The sequence below is a fragment of the Hemitrygon akajei genome, chromosome 1, assembly GCF_048418815.1.
Source record: "Hemitrygon akajei chromosome 1, sHemAka1.3, whole genome shotgun sequence".
Lineage (NCBI taxonomy): Eukaryota > Metazoa > Chordata > Chondrichthyes > Myliobatiformes > Dasyatidae > Hemitrygon > Hemitrygon akajei.
Window position 1 is genome coordinate 63003211 of NC_133124.1, and position 19965 is coordinate 63023175.

At 41.9% G+C, this 19965-nt stretch overlaps 1 protein-coding gene across 3 annotated transcripts in view; it reads right to left on the minus strand.

Annotated features, from left to right (window-relative positions):
- Positions 1–15600, minus strand: part of rmdn1 (regulator of microtubule dynamics 1) — a 34451-nt gene extending 18851 nt beyond the window's left edge. For all 3 annotated transcript variants that reach the window (XR_012098783.1, XM_073044318.1, XM_073044309.1), the window contains exons 1-4: positions 15464–15600; positions 15034–15295; positions 9842–9959; positions 4377–4464 (exon numbers count right to left, since the gene is read on the minus strand). Coding sequence is in view for 2 of the 3 variants with exons in the window: in XM_073044318.1 (XP_072900419.1) it covers positions 4377–4464; positions 9842–9959; positions 15034–15291 (464 nt within the window). In the remaining variant the exon portion in view is untranslated. The remainder of the gene's footprint in view (positions 1–4376; positions 4465–9841; positions 9960–15033; positions 15296–15463) is intronic.
- Positions 15601–19965: the final 4365 nt, after the last annotated feature.

A 19965-nucleotide genomic window follows, 5' to 3' on the forward strand; every position in this document is an offset into this window, starting at 1 on the left:
CGCCTGACAAATCCGTTGGAATTTTTGAGGAAATAACAAGCCGGATAGACAAAGGGAAGTCAGTGCATGTTGTTACCAGGATTTTCAGACATAAAGCCACACATGAGGCTTCTTAACAAGATAAGAGCCCTTGGTATACAGGGAAGATACCAGTACGATGATAGAAGATTGGCTGATTGACAGGAGGCATGGAGCGGGAATATAGAAGCAGCAGGACTTAGACAAATTGGAAGAATGGGCAAAATATGGCAGATAAAATAAGAGTGTTGGAAAATGTACAATAATGCATTTTGGTAAAAGGAACAATAGTGCAGACTAGATAGATAGATAGATAGATACTTTATTCATCCCCATGGGGAAATTCAACTTTTTTTCCAATGTCCCATACACTTGTTGTAGCAAAACTAATTACATACAATACTTAACTCAGTAAAAAATATGATATGCATCTAAATCACTATCTCAAAAAGCATTAATAATAGCTTTTTAAAAAAGTTCTTAAGTCCTGGCGGTAGAATTGTAAAGCCTAATGGCATTGGGGAGTATTGACCTCTTCATCCTGTCTGAGGAGCATTGTATCGATAGTAACCTGTCGCTGAAACTGCTTCTCTGTCTCTGGATGGTGCTATGTAGAGGATGTTCAGAGTTATCCATAATTGACCGTAGCCTACTCAGCGCCCTTCGCTCAGCTACCAATGTTAAACTCTCCAGTACTTTGCCCACGACAGAGCCCGCCTTCCTTACCAGCTTATTAAGACGTGAGGCGTCCCTCTTCTTAATGCTTCCTCCCCAACACGCCACCACAAAGAAGAGGGCGCTCTCCACAACTGACCTATAGAACATCTTCAGCATCTCACTACAGACATTGAATGACGCCAACCTTCTTAGGAAGTACAGTCAACTCTGTGCCTTCCTGCACAAGGCATCTGTGTTGGCAGTCCAGTCTAGCTTCTCGTCTAACTGTACTCCCAGATACTTGTAGGTCTTAACCTGCTCCACACATTCTCCATTAATGATCACTGGCTCCATATGAGGCCTAGATCTCCTAAAGTCCACCACCATCTCCTTGGTCTTGGTGATATTGAGACGCAGGTAGTTTGAGTTGCACCATATCACAAAGTCCTGTATCAGTTTCCTATACTCCTCCTCCTGTCCATTCCTGACACACCCCACTATGGCCGTGTCATCAGCGAACTTCTGCACATGGCAGGACTCCGAGTTATATTGGAAGTCTGATGTGTACAGGGTGAACAGGACCGGAGAGAGTACGGTTCCCTGCGGCGCTCCTGTGCTGCTGACCACCGTGTCAGACCTACAGTCTCCCAACCGCACATACTGAGGTCTATCTGTCAAGTAGTCCACTATCCAATCCACCATGTGAGAGTCTACTCCCATCTCCGTTAGTTTGTGCCTTAAGATCTTGGGCTGGATGGTGTTAAAGGCACTAGAGAAGTCAAGGAATGTAATCCTCACAGCACAACTGACCCCCTCTAGGTGAGAGAGTGATTTGTGCAGCAAATACGTGATAGCATCCTCCACTCCCACCTTCTCCTTATACGCAAACTGAAGAGGATCCTGGGCGTGCCTGGTTTGTGGCCTCAGATTCTGTATTATCAGCCGCTCCATGGTCTTCATAACGTGCGACGTCAAGGCAACAGGTCTGAAGTCATTCAACTCCTTTGGTTGTGGTTTCTATTGTCTAAACCAGGAGAAGGTTCAAACATCAGAGGTGCAGAGGGACTTAGGAGTCCTCGTGCAAGACTCCCTAAAATCCCCATATCTCAGAAAGTTTGTGTTGTCATTGGAGAGAGTCCAGAGGAGGTCCATGAGGATGATTCCAGGAATGAATGGGGTTAACATATGAAGAGTGTTTGGCAGCTTTGGGTCTGTACTCACTGGAATTCAGAAGAATATTGGGGGGGGGGGGGGATCTCACTGAAACCTACTGAATGTTGAAATGATTAGATAGGGTGGATGTAGAGAGGATGCTTCCTATGGTGGGGGTATCCAGAACCAAAGGACACAGTCTTAAAACTGAGGGGCAACCCTTTGGAACAGAGGCCAGGAGGTTTTTTTTTTTTAGCCAGGGAGTAGTGAATCTGTGGAATGCTCTTCCACAGACTGAGGTGGAGGCCAAGTCCAATGCTATATTGAAGGCAGAAGTTGACAGTTTCCTGATTGGTCAGAGCAAAGGATATGGTGAGAAGGCAGGTGTATGCGGTTGAGTGGAATCCGGGATCAGCCATGAAGGAATGGCGGGGCAGACTCGATGGGCTGAATGGCCTAATTCTGCTCCTATGTCTTATGGTTAAGGTGGAGGGGCAGAAAGTGTTGGGAAACCGAGAGTTCACTGAAGGACTTAGACAGATTGGGAGAATGGGCAAAGAAGTGGCAGATGGAATCTAGTATGTGGATATGTATTATGGTAGAAGGAATAAAGGTATTAACTATGTTCTAAATGGGGAAAGAATTCAAAATCAGAAGTACAAAGGATCTTGAGCATCCTTGTCCAGGATTCCATAAAGGCTAACTTGGTGGTAAGGAAGGCAAATGCAATGTTAGTATTCATTCTGAGAGAACTAGAATATACTGTAAGAGCAAAGATTAATCCTGAGGCTTTATAAGGCATTGGTCAGATCACACTTGGAGTTTAGTGAGCAGTTTTAGGTTCCATATCTAAGAAAAGATGTGCTGGAAGTGGAGAGGGTCTAGAGGAGTTCCATAGGAATGAAACGGTTAACATGTAAGGAGAGTTCGATGGATCTAAGCTTGTACTTGCTGTAGCTTAGAAGAATGAGAGGTGAATCTCATTGAAAGCAAGTGAATATCGAAAGGCCTAGATAGAGTGGATATGGGGGGGATGTTTCCTTTAGTGGGTGAGACTAGGATAGTGGGTGAGGCACAGCTTCAGAATAGAGGGATGTACATCTAGAACAGAGATGAGGAGGAATTTCTTTATAGTCCAAGAGTGGCGAATCTGTGGAATTCATTGCCATGGGTGGCTGCGGAGGCCAAGTCATTGAGCATATTTAAAGCGGAGGTTGGTAGAACTTGATGGGTCAGAGTGTCAAAGGTTACAGGGAGAAGATGGCAGTATGGAGTGAGAAGGATAATAAATCAGCCATGATGGAATGGCATAGCAGACTCGATGTGCTGAATGCCTAATTCTGCTATTATGTCTTATGGATTATGAGGTGTTGCTCCTCATGACAATGGCCTCATCATGATGGTAGAGGCCATGGATTGACATGTCAGAATGGAAATGGGGATTAGAATTAAAATGGTTGGCCAATGGAACTTCTTGCTTTTTGCAGATGGAGCCAAGGTGCTTGACAAAGCAGTCCCCAAATCTACATCGGGTTTCACCAATGCAGATGAGGCCATATTGGGAGCACTGGATACAGTAGACAACCCCAGCAGATTCGAAGATGAAGTGTTGCCTCACCTGGAAGGACTGTTTGGGGCCCTGAATGGAGATGAGTGAGGAGGTGAATGGGCAGTTGTAGCACTTCTTCTGCTTGCAGGGATGGATAAGTGCCAGGACGGAGATTAGTGGGAAGGGACGAATGGGCGAGCGAATCACCTGCAGAAGGTGGAGAGCTTGGGGGGGGGGGGTGTAAAGATGTGTTTGAATCTAGGGTCCCGTTGAAGATGATGGAGGTTGTGGAGAATGATATGCATGGGGTAGAAGGTGAATACCCTATGTTTTGTTTGTGTGGCTCTGGATTTCCAGCATCTACAGAATCTCTTCTGTTTATGATTTACTTGTTATTATAATTTTTCCTCATCATACACATATCACTAGAAAAGCATATATCAATCTCGCTTATGAAATACTTAACCATTATCTACTTCCAAAATAATAATTATTGGGTACCTTGCTAACAGTCTGTGGAATACAAATATTTTCATAGCTGTGTGTTCTAACACACAATATAGAACAAAAGCATTTCAAAATCCATTCACAAAATGATTTCTGTAGAAAATGCATACTCCACTATACTGATTGTTTAGAACATGACCATAGATGAATTTCTACTCCCATCACAGAGGTACTTCATGCTTCAAAAGAATTCAATCTGCTGTTTCAATCGTATCAAAATATTCCTTCCTCCAATTCACCATCACTGTGCCACATACAATCAGCTTGATTTGCTTAGAGTACTAACATTTCATTCAAGATAAACATAATGTGTGCACATAACACACCTCTGCTCAAGTGTACAGTAAATGACTCCTATTTATACTTAAGAGTAATTATATATATATATATATATATATATACACACACACACACACATCTATTAGTACTGTATTAGTATTTTGTACATACAGTAAATGTGTAAAATACTGTCAATATGATCAGTGTATTATACCTGTTCTTGTGTTCGATAAGAAGGTGATAAAGCTTAGTCACCTCTCCAGTCCCATAAAGATAGTCAGCCTGGTCTATTATCTCTTCCACTGCAAATGCAAACAGAAAAGCAAGTTGGAATAAGAAACTAAAATCATAAAATATTGCTGTTCGTCCATTTGTAAGAATTTAAAAATACAGTTTTCTTCCTGAATGACCTTTGCAGATATGAATTGTGATCCATGATTCATTGTAGATATGAATTATGGGTCAAAATGCAGTTTCCATACAGATGCAACTATGAATGAAAAAGACATCAATTACAAGAAGTTATTAAATCAGGCTGCTTTCTAATATGATCAAGACAAAAATATTCAACAATTGAACTGTTGTCTTTTTTTTTTAATAGTTATGGTTACAGAACAGGACACCCAATACAGACATGATGAGCTGAGTTCTCCCCTGTATCATTCCATTAAAAAAAGGACAACCTACTAAGAAAGAAATCTCCACTGCTGCTTCAAACAAATTGGTCACGCACTCACACAGTGTCATTATGAACTTAAGCAGGTTCTCTGCCTGCTCTAGATCTTTTCACATCTCACTGCCGACAAGATGTCAACCAGCTCAAGTTCAGCATTCCTCACTCCTCCTCAAACCTTGCTCCCTCTAAACGCACTGCCCTCCATTCTCTCCACACCAGTCCTACCTGTAACCTTTCAAACCCATAAACGGGGTGCACTGTAGCGTGGTGGACTAACCTCCATCTTGCTAAGGACAAGCAGCAACTCTCAGACACCTCCTCTTACCTACCACTCGAAGAGGATCCACACCCACCCATCAGAAAATTGTCTCTGACACCATCACTGACCTCATCAACTCTGGAGAACTCCCATCCACTGTCACCAAATTCATAATTCCCTTACACCACACAGTTTGCTTCTACCCAAGATCCACATACCTGAGTATGCAGGTAGGCACACTGCCTCTGCCTGCTCTTTCATACCTTGACTCCAATCTATCCCCCATGGTTCAGTCCCTTCCTACTACATACATGATACTTCACATGCTCCCGATCTCCTCAGAAACTTTCAATTCCCTATTTCTGACTAGACATCCTTTCACCAGTCCCTATATACTTCTATACCCCATCAAAAAGGCCTTAAAGATCTCTGCTTTTTTCCCCCTCAAGAACCAACCAATCCTCCTCCATCTGGCAGAACTGGTTCTCATCCTCAACGATTTCTCCTTTGGCTTCTCCCACTTTCTCCTGACTCATGAGGTAGCCATGGGCCCAGATATGCCTGCCTTTTTGTGGCTACATAGAGCAGTCCATGTGCCAAGCCTTCCCTGGTAATGCTCCCCAATACTTCCTTCACTACATTGACAATTGAATTGGTGCTGCATCATGCATCCATGCTCAGCTCATTAATTTCGTCAACTTCGCCTCCAACTTCCACCCTGGCCTTAAATTCACTTGGTCCACTTCTGACACCACTCTCCTCTTTTTCAATCTGACTCCATCTTTTGCAACAAACTGTCTACTGATGTCTTTTATAAACCCACCAATTCCCAAGGCTATCTTAACTATAACTTCATCCCACCCAGTCTCCTGTGAAAATACTACTTTTTCCAGTTCCTTCATATCTAACGACTCTGTTCCCAGGACATCTTCAAAGAATGGGATTTACCTTCCTCCACCACTGCTGCCTGTCCTCAACCGCATTACCTTCATTTTCCAGACATCCGTGTTCACTCCATCTTCCTGCTGCCTTAACAGTGATAAGAGTTCCTCTTGTCCTCACCTCCACCCATGAGACTCCACATCCAACACATCATTCTCTGCAACTACCGCCATCTTCAAAGGGATTCTACTACTAAACACATCTTTACCTCCTCCCTCCCCCCACCCACTTTCCACAGGAATTGCTCCCTCTATGATTCCCTTGTCCATAGGTTCCTCCCCACTAATCTCCCTTCTGGCACTTCCATGTGCTGAAGTGCTACACCTGTCCATTCACCTCCTCCCTCATCTGTGAATCTGTTGAGGATGTCTATTGTATCTGATGCTTCCAATATGGCCTCCTCTACGTTGGTGAGACCATCGTAAATTGGAGAACCGCTTCCCAGTGGAATTTTCTGGTGGCCAACCTTCTTAATTCTTATTCCCATTCCAACATGTCAGTCCGTGATCTCCACATGTGCCATGATGAGGCCACTCTTCAGGGTGGAGGGGCAACACCTCGTATTCTGTCTGGGTAGTCTCCAACCTGACGATGTGAACATCGATTTTTCCTTCTGGTAAAAAAAAATTCCCTGCCCCTCCCTTCTTCTTCTTCTATTTTCAATCTGGCCTCTTATTTACTCCCACCTGCCTATCAATTCCCCTGGTTACCCTCTATCTTCCCATTCTCCATGGTTTATCCTTCTCTCCCATCAGATTCCTTCCTCTCCAGCCATTTATCTTTCCCACCCACTTGGTGTCACCTTTTAGCCATCCTCCTTCCTTTCCCCCTCTTTTTTTTAAAAAATCTGGCATCTTCTTCTTTCCTCTCAAGTCATAAAGAAGGGTCTCAGCCCAAAATATCGACTGTTCATTCAGCTCCATAGATGCGGCCTGACCTGCTGAGAGCCTCTAACATTTTGTGTTCAATGCTTTGGACCTACAGCAACTGCAAAATTTCTAATGTTGATACCTGCAGATACTCTTACTGTCAGTGACATTGATGTAAATAATGGATATCGTTACTGCTCCTGAGTATCACAGGTCTTCATATATTTTCCTGTCTTTGTTATGTATAGTTTTTCTTAAACTCTATCGTATTTATTTGCCTGCAAGAAAGTGAATCGCAAGGTAGTATATGGCTATGATGGCAGATTGAGAATGACAGTCAATTTCATCAATGGTTTAATTCTTTTACATAGAAACATAGAAAATAGGTGCAGGAGTAGACCATTCGGCCCTTCGAGCCTGCACCACCATTCAGTATGATCATGGCTGATCATCCAACTCAGAACCCTGTACCTGCTTTCTCTCCATACCCCCTGATCCCTTTAGGCGCAAGGGCCATATCTAACTTCCTCTTAAATATAGCCAATGAACCAGCCTCAACTGTTTCCTGTGGCAGAGAATTCCACAGATTCACCACTCTCTGTGTGAAGAAGTTTTTCCTCATCTCGGTCCTAAAAGGCTTCCCCTTTATCCTTAAACTGTGACCCCTCGTTCTGGACTTCCCCAACATTGGAAACAATCTTCCTGCATCTAGCCTGTCCAATCCCTTTAGAATTTTATACGTTTCAATAAGATCCCCTCTCAATCTTCTAAGTCCCAGTGAGTATAAGCCTAGTCGATCCAGTCTTCCTTCATATGAAAGTCCTGCCATCCCAGGAATCAATCTGGTGAACCTTCTTTGTACTCCCTCTATGGCAAGAATGTCTTTCCTCAGATTAGGGGACAAAAACTGCACACAATATTCTAGGTGCGGTCTCACCAAGGCCTTGTACAACTGCAGTAGAACCTCCCTGCTCCTGTACTCAAATCCTTTTGCTATGAATGCAAACATACCATTTGCCTTTTTCACTGCCTGCTGTACCTGCATGCCCACCTTCAATGACTGGTGTACAATGACACCCAGGTCTCGTTGCATCTCCCCTTTTCCTAATCGGCCACCGTTCAGATAATAATCTGTTTTCCTGTTCTTGCAACCAAAGTGGATAACCTCACATTTATCCACATTAAATTGCATCTGCCATGAATTTGCCCACTCACCTAACCTATCCAAGTCACCCTGCATCCTCTTAGCATCCTCCTCACAGCTAACACCGCCGCCCAGCTTCGTGTCATCCGCAAACTTGGAGATGCTGCATTTAATTCCCTCATCTAAATCATTAATATATATTGTAAACAACTGGGGTCCCAGCACTGAGCCGTGCGGTACCCCACTAGTCACTGCCTGCCATTCTGAAAAGGTCCCGTTTACTCCCACTCTTTGCTTCCTGTCTGCCAACGAATTCTCTATCCACATCAATACCATACCCCCAATACCGTGTGTTTTAAGTTTGCACACTAATCTCCTGTGTGGGACCTTGTCAAAAGCCTTTTGAAAATCTAAATATACCACATCCACTGGCTCTCCCCTAACTACTCTACTAGTTACATCTTCAAAAAATTCTATAAGATTTGTCAGACATGATTTTCCTTTCACAAATCCATGCTGACTTTGTCCAACGATTTCACCTCTTTCCAAATGTGCTGTTATCACATCTTTGATAACCGACTCCAGCATTTTCCGCACCACCGATGTCAGACTCACTGGTCTATAATTCCCCGGTTTTTCTCTCCCTCCTTTTTTAAAAAGTGGGGTTACATTAGCCACCCTCCAATCATAAGAACGTAAGAGATAGGAGCAGGAGTAGGCCAATCGGCCCCTCAAGCCTGCTCCGCCATTCAACAAGATCATGGCTGATCCAATCTTAACTCTAGTTTTCACCGAATCCCACAAGGCAACAGTGCCAACCAACAGGGCACCATGCCGCCCATTTTATTTTTTTATTCATCCCGCCCAAACCCATGTGATCACCCGGGGAAAAAAAAACCGAGTTGCCAATTGAGGAGAAAAAATCTGGAAAATTCCTCTCCGACCCATCCAGGCTATCGAAAACTGGTCCAGGAGATCACATGGCTGATCTAATCCTAGCCTCATGTCCACTTACCTGCTCACTCACCGTATCCCCTAATGCCATTTTTATCCTCAGGAACTAATCCAGAATATAAGGAGTTTTGAAAAATTATCACTAATGCATCCACTATTTCTTGGGCTACTTCCTTAAGCACTCTGGGATGCAGACCATCTAGCCCTGGGGATTTATCTGCCTTTAATCCCTTCAATTTACCTAACACCACTTCCCTACTAACATGTATTTCCCTCAGTTCCTCCATCTCACTAGACCCTCGGTCCCCTATTATTTCCGGAAGATTATTTATGTCCTCCTTAGTGAAGACAGAACCAAAGTAGTTATTCAACTGGTCTGCCATGTCTTTGTTCCCTATGATCAATTCACCTGTTTCTGACTGTAAGGGACCTACATTTGTCTTGACCAATCTTTTTCTTTTCACATATCTATAAAAGCTTTTGACACTTAAAAGTTATGACACTTGTGGGCTGCCCCCAGTTGCTTGTTAATAAAATGATACAATTAATTATGTTTCGATATACACATGATGAATGAATCTTTATTTTTAAAAAACACCAGTCTCATGTTTTTATGATAAGCATTACTAGGTGAATTTTTATTCTAAATTATCAACTGAATCCAGAACCGCTTATGCTCCGGACCGTACACCCATGTCTCCAATTTACTGATCCAGTAATAATCATGATATCGTACCACCATACCTACTATACCCGTAAAATTCGTCAACTTGTAAATCAACAGACACTCTGCAAAGAACATTGTAATGCAAACCTTCAGATAAGGTAGGTTTACCTGTTTGATTAGCATAAACTAATAATGCTCGTGGAATATTTTTGTATGTCTTATAACCTAGGAAGGTCAGTAACATCAGAGTGAATCCTCTTCCTAAATTTAAGGCACCTTCCTGAACCTAGGCAGAAGAGAAAATATGATAGCTATAAAAAGAAAACCCCAAACTCATAATAATATTTTGAAGTGTTATTTTCAGAATCAGGTTTATATCACTGACATGTCATGAAATTTGTTGTTTTGTGGCAGCAGTACCGAGCCAGACATAAAAATTATGACAAGTTACGATAAATAAATAGTACGAGAAATAATGAGGTTCTCTACCTGTGTGCCAATAGGACACTTGGTTAACAGAACAAGTTTATATGCTATTGCTGTTAAAGTATTCTTTCTCATGTTTATTGAGTGCATCATAAAAACAAAGATAAATTTGTTCATCTGGATAAAAACACTGCGCTAAGCCACACAAACAGTGTGGAAAAGTAAACAACAGGAAAAATAAGATGATTTAGCCGAAACTTCCATTCAGTATGATCCTGATCAAGGCTGACCTGCTCCAGAACTCAAACTCCTCTTTTGTACAAGTTGCCCATAATCCTTAATTCCCCAATCTTTCAAGATTTAATTTTTTCTCCTCTTTCAATACCTGCAGTGATTTAGTCTCCACAATCCAGGAAAATTATAGATAATTGCCTCTCTCTGCAAGACTAGGTTCATTACCCTCTGTGTAGTACTTGCTCTCAGTGCTTTGCCAATTGTGAAAATATTTGGTGTGAACAACTGCCGGAGGAAATCAAATATAAAGTGTTAAGAGTAAATGAAGAATTGATCAGCCAGTCAAGTTGACTGTAAACATTAATTTACTTGATACTTTTCTCTCCCCTTTTGAATTCATTTCACTTACATCATTGATTCTGAGTTCTCTGCTCCACTATTCTTAAATCCCAATTGTTATCACCTTCCAAATCAGGAATTAAAATTGAAATGCTATTCTGAGTAGAAGCAAGTGATCTAAACTTTGCTGCACTGTACCGAGTTAAAGACAGCATTGATAGACAATGATAGTTACAAGTGAAAACAGGAGATTCTGTCATCACAGAAGAGATGCCACAATGGTGTTGCCTCCTTGCTGCCAGGGTCAAGAATGTCTCTAAGTAACTGCAGAAGCTCTTGAAGGGACTGACAAACATTCAAAGGTCATTCATTGTACACATTGCTACAAATAATATAGGCAAAACAAGAGAGAAGAATGAGTATAGGGAGTTAGACAAGAATTTAAACACAAGATCTCAAGGATAATGATCTTCATATTACTCTCAGCACCATAGAGACATTCTATATGACACAGGAGCAGAATTGGGCCATTTGGCCCATCAAGTCTTCTCTGACATTTCATCATGGCTGATCCATTTTCCCTCTCAACCCCATTCTCTATCCTACAACTTTTCACACCCTCACTAATCAGAACCTACCAACCTCTGCCTTAAATATACCCAATGACCTAACCTCCACAGCCACCAGTGGCAACAAATTCCGCAGGTTCACCACCCCCCGGTGAAAGAAATTCCTCCTCATCTCAGTATTAAACCATCATCTCTCTTATCTGAGGTTCTGCCCTCTGGTCCTAGACTCCCCCAGTATAGAAAACATCCTTCTGGTAAACAGGTTTCAATGAGATCCCCGCTCACTCTTTTCAATTCCAGCTAGTACAGGCCCAGAGCCATCAAATACTTCTCATACAATAACCCTTTCATGCCAGAAATCATTATCATGAATCTTTTCTGAACCCTCTCCAATGTCAACACATCCTTTGTTAGATAAGGGGCCCAAAACTGCTCACAAAACTCCAGGTGAGGCCTTCCCAGTGCCTGACAAAGCCTCAGCATTACAGTTTTGCTTTTATAATTGAGTCCTCTCAAAGTGAATGTTAACATCGCATTTGCCTTCCTAACCACCGACTCAACCTGCAAGTTAACCTTTAAGAAATCCTGCACGAGGACTCCCAAGCCCCTTTACACCCTGTATTTTTGAATTTTCTCCTGTTTAGAAAATAGCCTACACTTTTATTCCTTCTACCAAAGTGCATACACATACACTTACCAATACCATTCCATCTGTCACTTCTTTGCCCATTCTCCAAATCTGTCTTAAGTCCTTCTGCAGCCCCTCTGTTACCTCAACACTACCTGCCCCTCCATCTACCTTTGTAACGTCCTCAAACTTGGCCACAATGACTTCAACTCTGCCATCCAATTTTACATTTTCTGTAAAAAGAATTTGTCCCAACACCAGCCCCTGCGGAGCACCACTAGTCACCGGCAGCCAGCCAGAAAAGGTTCCCTTTATTCCCTCTTTTTGCCTCCTGATAACCAATCATCAATCCTCTATCCATGCTGGTATTTTTTCTGCAAAACCATGGGCCCTTAACTTGTTAACCAGCCTTATGTGTGGCACCTGGTCAAAGGCCTTCTGAAAATCCAAGTACAGAACATGCACTGAGTCTGCTTTTGATTCCTCAAAGAATTCCAACAGATTTGTCAGGCAAGATTTTCCCTCAAGGAAACCATGCGCTCTACAGCCCATTTTATCATGTGCCTCCAAATACCCCGAAACATCATTACCAAAAGACTCCAACATCCTCCTAACCACTAAGTTCAGGCTAACTGGCCTCTAATTTTCTTTCTTCTGCCTTCCTCCCTTCTTGCAGAGTGGAGTGACATTTGCAATTTTGCAGTCCTCTGGAATCATTCCAAAATCTACTGATTCTTGAAAAATCATTACTAATGCCTCCACAATCTCTTCAGCTACCTCTTTCAGAACCCTGGGGCACAGTCCATTCAGTCCCAGTGACTTATCTACCTTCAGACCTTTCAGCTTCCCAAGCACCTTCTGCCTAGTAATAGCAACCACACTCACTCCTATCCCCGACACTCTTGAAATCCAACATACTGTTAGTGTCTTCTATAGTGAAGACTGATGCAAAATATTTATTCAGTTCATCCTCCATTTTCTTGTCCTCCCATTTCGCTCCAGCATCATTTTCCAGCAGTCCAATATCTACTCTTGCCTCTTTTTACTCTTTATACAGTATATCTGAAAAAACTTAACAGTATCCTCTGATATTATTGGCTAGCTTACCTTCATATTTCATCTTTTCCCTCCTTATCGCTTTTTTTAAGTTGTCTTCTGTTGGTTTTTAAAAGCTTTCCAATCCTCTAACCTCTCAATTTTGCTCTATTACATACCCTCTCTTGTGCTTTTATGTTGGCTTTGACTTCCCTTGTCAACCATAGTTGTGTCATTGTCCTCTTCTTCACATGTGTACAGAATGCCTTGGATATTTCTTAATCCTGCTTGCCAAGGTTTTCTCATGCAAGGGAGCTCTCCTTCCTGGCTACCTTGTAGTCTCCAGAGCCCTGTCTGATCCTTACTTCCTAAACCCAAGTATGCTTCCTTCTTCCTCTTGATTACATGCTCCACATCTCTTGTCAACTATGGTTCCTTCACCTCACCATGCTTTGTCTGTCTCAATGGGCCAAACCTATCCAGAACCCCACGCAGGTGCTCCCTAAACAACCTCCACATTTCCCAGCTGCATCACAGCTGGTACGGAAGCTCCAAGAAACAGCACCTTAAGTGACTGCTGAGGGTTGTAAACTCAGTCAATTCCATCACTGGCACAGCCCTTGCCAAAACCAAGGACAGCTTCAAACGGTGGTGCCTCAAGGCACCATCCATCATTAAAGACCCTCACCATATCGGGGGAGGTGGTACAGGAGCCCGAATGCCCACACTCAACGTTTAAGCAGCTTCTCCTCCTCTGTCAATAGATTTCTGAACTGTCAACCTCATCATTCATTTTTTGTTCTGTTTATTTATTTTGTAAATATTTTTGCAGTGGGGGCGGATACAATTGGGTCTCTTAAGAGCCTCATAGATAGGTACATGGAGCTTAGAAAAATAAAGGGGTATGCAGTAGGGTAATTTTAGGCAGCTACTAGAGTAGGTTACATGGTTGGCACAACATTGTGGGCCGAAGGACATGTAATGTGCTATAGATTTCTACGTTCTATGTAACTGATAGTAATTCTTTAATGTCTTGCACCTTAGTGCTGCTGCAAAAACAAACTTCACACAAAATGTCAGCAATAATAAACCTGATTCTGAATTCCGACACTGAGACGTCAAAAATGCAGTTACACAGGACGTGTAAGCAATTAAGACTGCAAATAAGCAGAAACAGAATTTTAATTAGTGAAGTAAAAACTTTATGTTGTCTTTCTGTTTCAAAACAAACATGGAAAGTGCATCCCAAGAACTGACAGTGAAAAATTTAGGTCATATCCAAAATTGTCACCTCAAACATCATCCTGGAATTAATCAGCAACCATTCACTTGCAGTGCTAGTCCAGTCAACCAGATTTTCTCTCTACTCCAAATGAATTATAAATTAATATTCTTTTTTAGAATTATAAAATGTTCATAGTGGTTATAGCAACCTCTTTACATTTTCTAAGTTAAAACTCATATCTTGATGAACCTGGAAGTAAAGATTTTATTCCACATTATTTATATTAATTATAATCTTACAGCAGAGGGTAAAGTATTTTTGGCAGAAGTCAGATGCTGAAAGTGCAAGAACCACATAATATAAAGCAATCCAAAGGAAATTCATCAGACTAATTACAGGGGAGAAACTTGCACTACTGAGAGAGGCTAGACAGTTCAGTTCAGGGTTTAAATGTGAAGTTCAAATATTTGCACTAAGTCAGAGACGTGGATAAGGGGACAATAGCTATAAAAGGCCCAGTCATTTAAAGCTGAAGTGCAAGGTAATTTTTCTCTGGAATTCTCTACCCCAGAGCGTGGAGGATCATTAGATACAGTTAAAGTGATGCCGTTACGGGCCAGATCAGATACAGTTATGGTGGAAGCAGATAAATATTTGAAAGACCAAGGAATTGAGGGTTACGGACAAGTGGCACAGGCCATGCTGATACTGACCGGAGGTGGAGGTTTGAGGGGCCGGGAGACCTGTTTCTGCTCCTATTGTACAGCAGAGGTTGTGGCACAAGCCTCTCAGCCCTAAACCATGAAGCGGCAAGCAACCGTAAGGCCACTGACCAGAGATCTGGTCCGCTCCTCCTCCTTTGGAAATCCCGAATCAGCGGAAACTCCCCCGATCAGGCACTTACCTTAGCTTTGAACTTGGACCCAGTGAAGCCAAGAAAACCTACTCTCCAATTGCATCTTCGGCTGCTCCCTGCGGCTTTGAACATGGAGCGAGTGACACCCAGCCAGCATACCGCCGCCATCCTCTCCGCCTCCGCTCCCGCTCCCGCTCCGTAGCGCCGCCGGCCGGCCGGCCACCCTCGCATTCCGTCGCTTCCGAGGATATAGAGACATCTCCCGGTCGAAATACACACCGTCCAGAGCAGGCTGAGCTCAAACATCTGGCTGTAAGGAACCAGAGAGCAGGCTCAACTACAATATCAAGCAGAGAGAACCTAGGGATCTGTGAGAGTCCATACTGTTATTATAGTTCATTATCGCATAAGATCCATTAATTCCGTGCCCCGAGTTTTCTACCAACCCACCTAGAAGTTATTTAAAACAGCCAATTACCCAGAATATTGTTGGGACGTGTTAGGCGACCAAATAGGTTCAGAGAAGCCACAGTGTCACAGGGAAATTCCATACAGAATTGCTCCAGAGGTCAACATTGCCGGACCTGTGGAGAAGCGGCTCTCCCTGTTGGACCGCCGCTGCCCTGTCTGCCGACGGAGCCCAGGCGTCTGGCTGTGAGTATCCAGCGCGGAATGAACCCAGTGTTTTGGCTGGGAGCATCCAGAATAGAATATTTGCCACGTTACTGAACTTTACTTACAACTGATAAGCCTGAGTAATGGTTCATTCTACAACAGCAACCAAGAGCATGTAATCAAGACTAAAATCACCTACGTGCATACTGCACAAGTTCGCAGACACCAGATAATGTGTACGACAGAAAGCACCTAAAAATTGGGAGTTTAAACATCATCAACTGATCCGCCTTCAAAAACATATAAAGACAAAGAGGACCTGTGGATACTGCCAGCACCAGCAGTTACACAGTGATTCCTTTGAACTAATGCAGTGCGATGCCGCTTAGCACAGATGTAACAGTATAGGTATTCATTATGCATTGCCAAATTGGCTATAATAAAGATATATTTATTCAAAAAATACATAGATTCGTTTTGTGATAACCAAAGCACACAGGAGCTGAAGTAGGCCATTCAGCCCATCGTCAACGCCACCATTCCATCATGGCTGATTTATTATTTCTCGCAAACTCATTCTAATGTCTTCTCCCTGTAACCTCTGACACTCTTACTAATCAAGAACCTATCAACTTTCACTTTAAATATTTCCAATGACTTGGCCTCCACGGCCATGTGTGCCAATAAATTCCACCGATTCACCACACTGAAGAAATTCCTCCTCACCTCTGTTCTAAAGGGATGTTCTTCTATTCTGAGGCTGTGGCATCCGGTCCTAGACTCACTCCCACACCACAGGAAATATATTTTCCATGTCCAATCTACCTAGGTCTTTCAATATTCAGTAAATTGCATGAGATTCCCCCTCATTCTTCTAAACTCCAGCGAGTACAGGTCCAGAGCCATGAATTGCAACACATGCATTAACCCTTTCAATCCTGGATCATTCTCTGGACCCTCTCCAAAACCAGCATGTCCTTTCTTAGATAAGGGCGCCAAAACTGCTAACAATGCATTGTACGGTCTGACCAATTGCTTATAAAGCCTCAATGCCTTAAAAATGCATCAAAGTATCATATGAAAAATTGTTGTATTTAAAGTTGTAAATGAAACCATGAACTCCCAAATCACAATCAGTCTCGATTGAGAGTTGTGTGAGGGAATTACTAAGGCTTATCAGTTGTAAGTAAAGTTCAATAGCATGGAAGATAATCTACACTGTATTTAAATAATTACCACATGAACTTTAATGCATGAGAACAGAATTTAGTAAGAAAAGTTATTGAATTATCATTCACACAGCAGATGTCATATAAAGTGGCAATAAGGAAAGCAAAATGGCTATGCCTGCCTTTTAATTGGTTATGTCCATGTTCTTAGCCTTCACTGATAATGCCCCCCAACTCTTTCTGTGCTACTTTGATGACTGCATTGGTGCTGCTTCATGCACCCATGCTGAGTTCTCAATTTCATCAAATATACCGCTAACTTCCACCTTCTTCAAAGAATGCTGTTTCCCTTCCTCCACCATTGATTTTCCCCTCACTTGCATCTCCTCCATTTTCCAAACATTCACAATTATCCCATCTTCCTGCCACCTTAATAGAGATAAGAGTTCCTCTTGTCCTCATCTACCAACATATGAGCCTCCACATCCATCAGATCAGTCTCCACATCTTCCACCATCTTCAACAGGATCCTACCTCCAAACACAACTTTACCTAACCCCTCCACCCCCCCCCCCACACCACTCTCCACTTTCCACTGGGATTGGTTCGTCTGTGATTCCCTTGCTCATTCATCCCTCCCCACTAATCTCCCTCCTTGCTTACATCTCTGCAAGTGACAGATGTACTATATTTTCCCATTTACCTCATGCCTTACTTCCATTCAGGGCCCCAAACAGTCCTTCCAGGTGAGCCAAAACTTCACTTGCAGATTTGTTGGGTTGTCTATTATGTCCGATGCTCCCTATGTGGCCTCCTCTACACTGCTGAGACTCAATGTCTCTTGGGGAACTACTTTGTTGAGCATCTCCACTCCATCCACCAAAAGCAGAATTTCCATTTTAATTCCTATTCAAGCACATCAGTCCATGGCCTCCTCTTTTGCCACAATGAAACCACTCTCAGGGTAGAGGTGCACCACCTTATATTCTGTCGAGGTAGCCTCAACCTGATGGCACAAACATCGAATTTCCCTTCTGCTAAATTCCTTTGTCTATCCTGCTTGTTATTTCCTCAAAGAAGAACAACAGATTCGGCATACAAGATTTTCCCTTAGGAAAACCATACTGACTTTGGCCTATTTTCATGTGCTTCCAAATACCCTGAGACCTCATTCTTAACAATCAACTCCAACATCTTTTCAACCACTGATGTCAGACTAACTGGCTTGTAATTTCCTTTCTTCTACCTTTCACACTTTTTGAACAGTGGAATGACATTTGCAATTTTCCAGTCCTCCAGAACCATACCAGAATCTAATGGTTCTTGCAAGATCTTTACTAATCCTTCCATAATCTCTTCATCCACCTGCTGAGCATCATACAAGCACACCATATACACCCTTTCACATGTGTATCACCTCAACCCACACAATACTATGAGCTTCAAAATCTTCCAGCGTTCCATCGTAAGAAAAAAGGACAGAAACAGCATAAGAAAAAAAAAGACAAAAAACATTAGGAAAAATTTGTAGTCTGAATATTGTTTAACCCTCCCTGTAAAGCATCATTAATAACTTCTAGAGTTAACTCTTATCTCCAGATGATTTTCTGCAGCTTTTAATATAATTAATATATTTTTTTCTGTCCTACTTTTAATTTGTACTGTACAATTTACCATATCTGCCATGAAAGTAACAAATTCTTTGTTATAAAATTATGCACTTTACATTCTGACTTTAACTGTATTCTGGCTATTTATAGGTTAATTGATAGAGTCTTCTGTGTTTTCTGAAGAGCCTCTGCATATGATATACTGATTTCTATCTGAACACGGTGCACTTCCACATTCCTTTTCTACACAGGATACCCTGCATAAGCAGAGCTACATTCTCCTCCACAATTGCTACATGCCTTCTCCACGATTACCACAATCTTATTTTCCAGCACATCTCCAACACCACTTTTTATCCCTGCACACAGCTGCTACATTACCAAACTTTTGGCACTGAAAATATCTGACATGGACTCAAACAATACAACTCAGACTTAAATTAACCTTATCAGGCAATGTTTTTTCCATCAAATTTAATCAACTCCAATAAGCTATTTGTTCTTACTCCACCACAAAACCCTCACATACATCCTGCTATGAAAAGGTATCAGGTGAGGTATAAGAGGGTGCACCTTACTGCCTTCTACCTTTACCTTTCCAGTGAACGCAAGCATCTCACTCCTGGAGCACAAGCCTGTGATCATCATTAGGAAACTGGAAGTGGAGTGTGCAGTTACAGGTTCCGTTTAGAAATTCTGAGGCTACTGACCAGCCTGCATTCCAATCTTGCAACAATAGGTACAATTAAATTGCAATGACATATATTGCATTGTTATATTATGGATTTAATTCAAGGGTGAAGAGTAAATGTTAGGCAGCACTGAATAACATTCTTTGATTAAAAAAGGGCAAGCTATCCTTATAAGTTTAGCTATTGTGGCCAACTGATTGCAAGAGTTATGATGAAGTCCCTTCCCTTCTATCTTATGGCAACAGCAAATTAAGCAGGCTATCAAACTTAAAATGATGTCCTATTCCAGATAAATATCACATGAGACTTGTATATTCCCTATTTCATGTGTAATTTATTTTTTTATTGAAGTTCATCAAACATTTCCATAAGATGTAATTCAGACATTGTACATATATATCATTTAATCATATATATCACACATCTCCACAAAGTATTTATCTGAGAAAACACTTAAAGAAAAGAGCGGAAAGAAAAAACAAGCAAAAGGAAAGAACTATGTACAAGTAGGGAGTAATCTTTTTTTTACAACAGATTCATTGATTTGTGAGAATAAAATCAGGCCTAAGAGGCATTATGTAGTTAAACCATTTTTCCCAATATGAATCAAATTGTTCCAGCTTATGATTAACAGATGCTGTTATCTTCTCCATTTTGTAAATGTTCATTGTAATTTCCATCCATGCATTTAAAGTTGTGCTCTCCTGTGATAACCATTTCCTAGTAAAAGTCTTTTTACCAGCCACCAACAGTATATTCATTAAATATTTATCTCTTTTCAACCATTCTTGAGGTATATATCCAAAATATATGGTCTTACTCTCCAAGGGTATTTCACATTTAAAGATGTCTTGTAGGGCATTGTGTATCCCCCTCCAATAGTTTTTGATATGA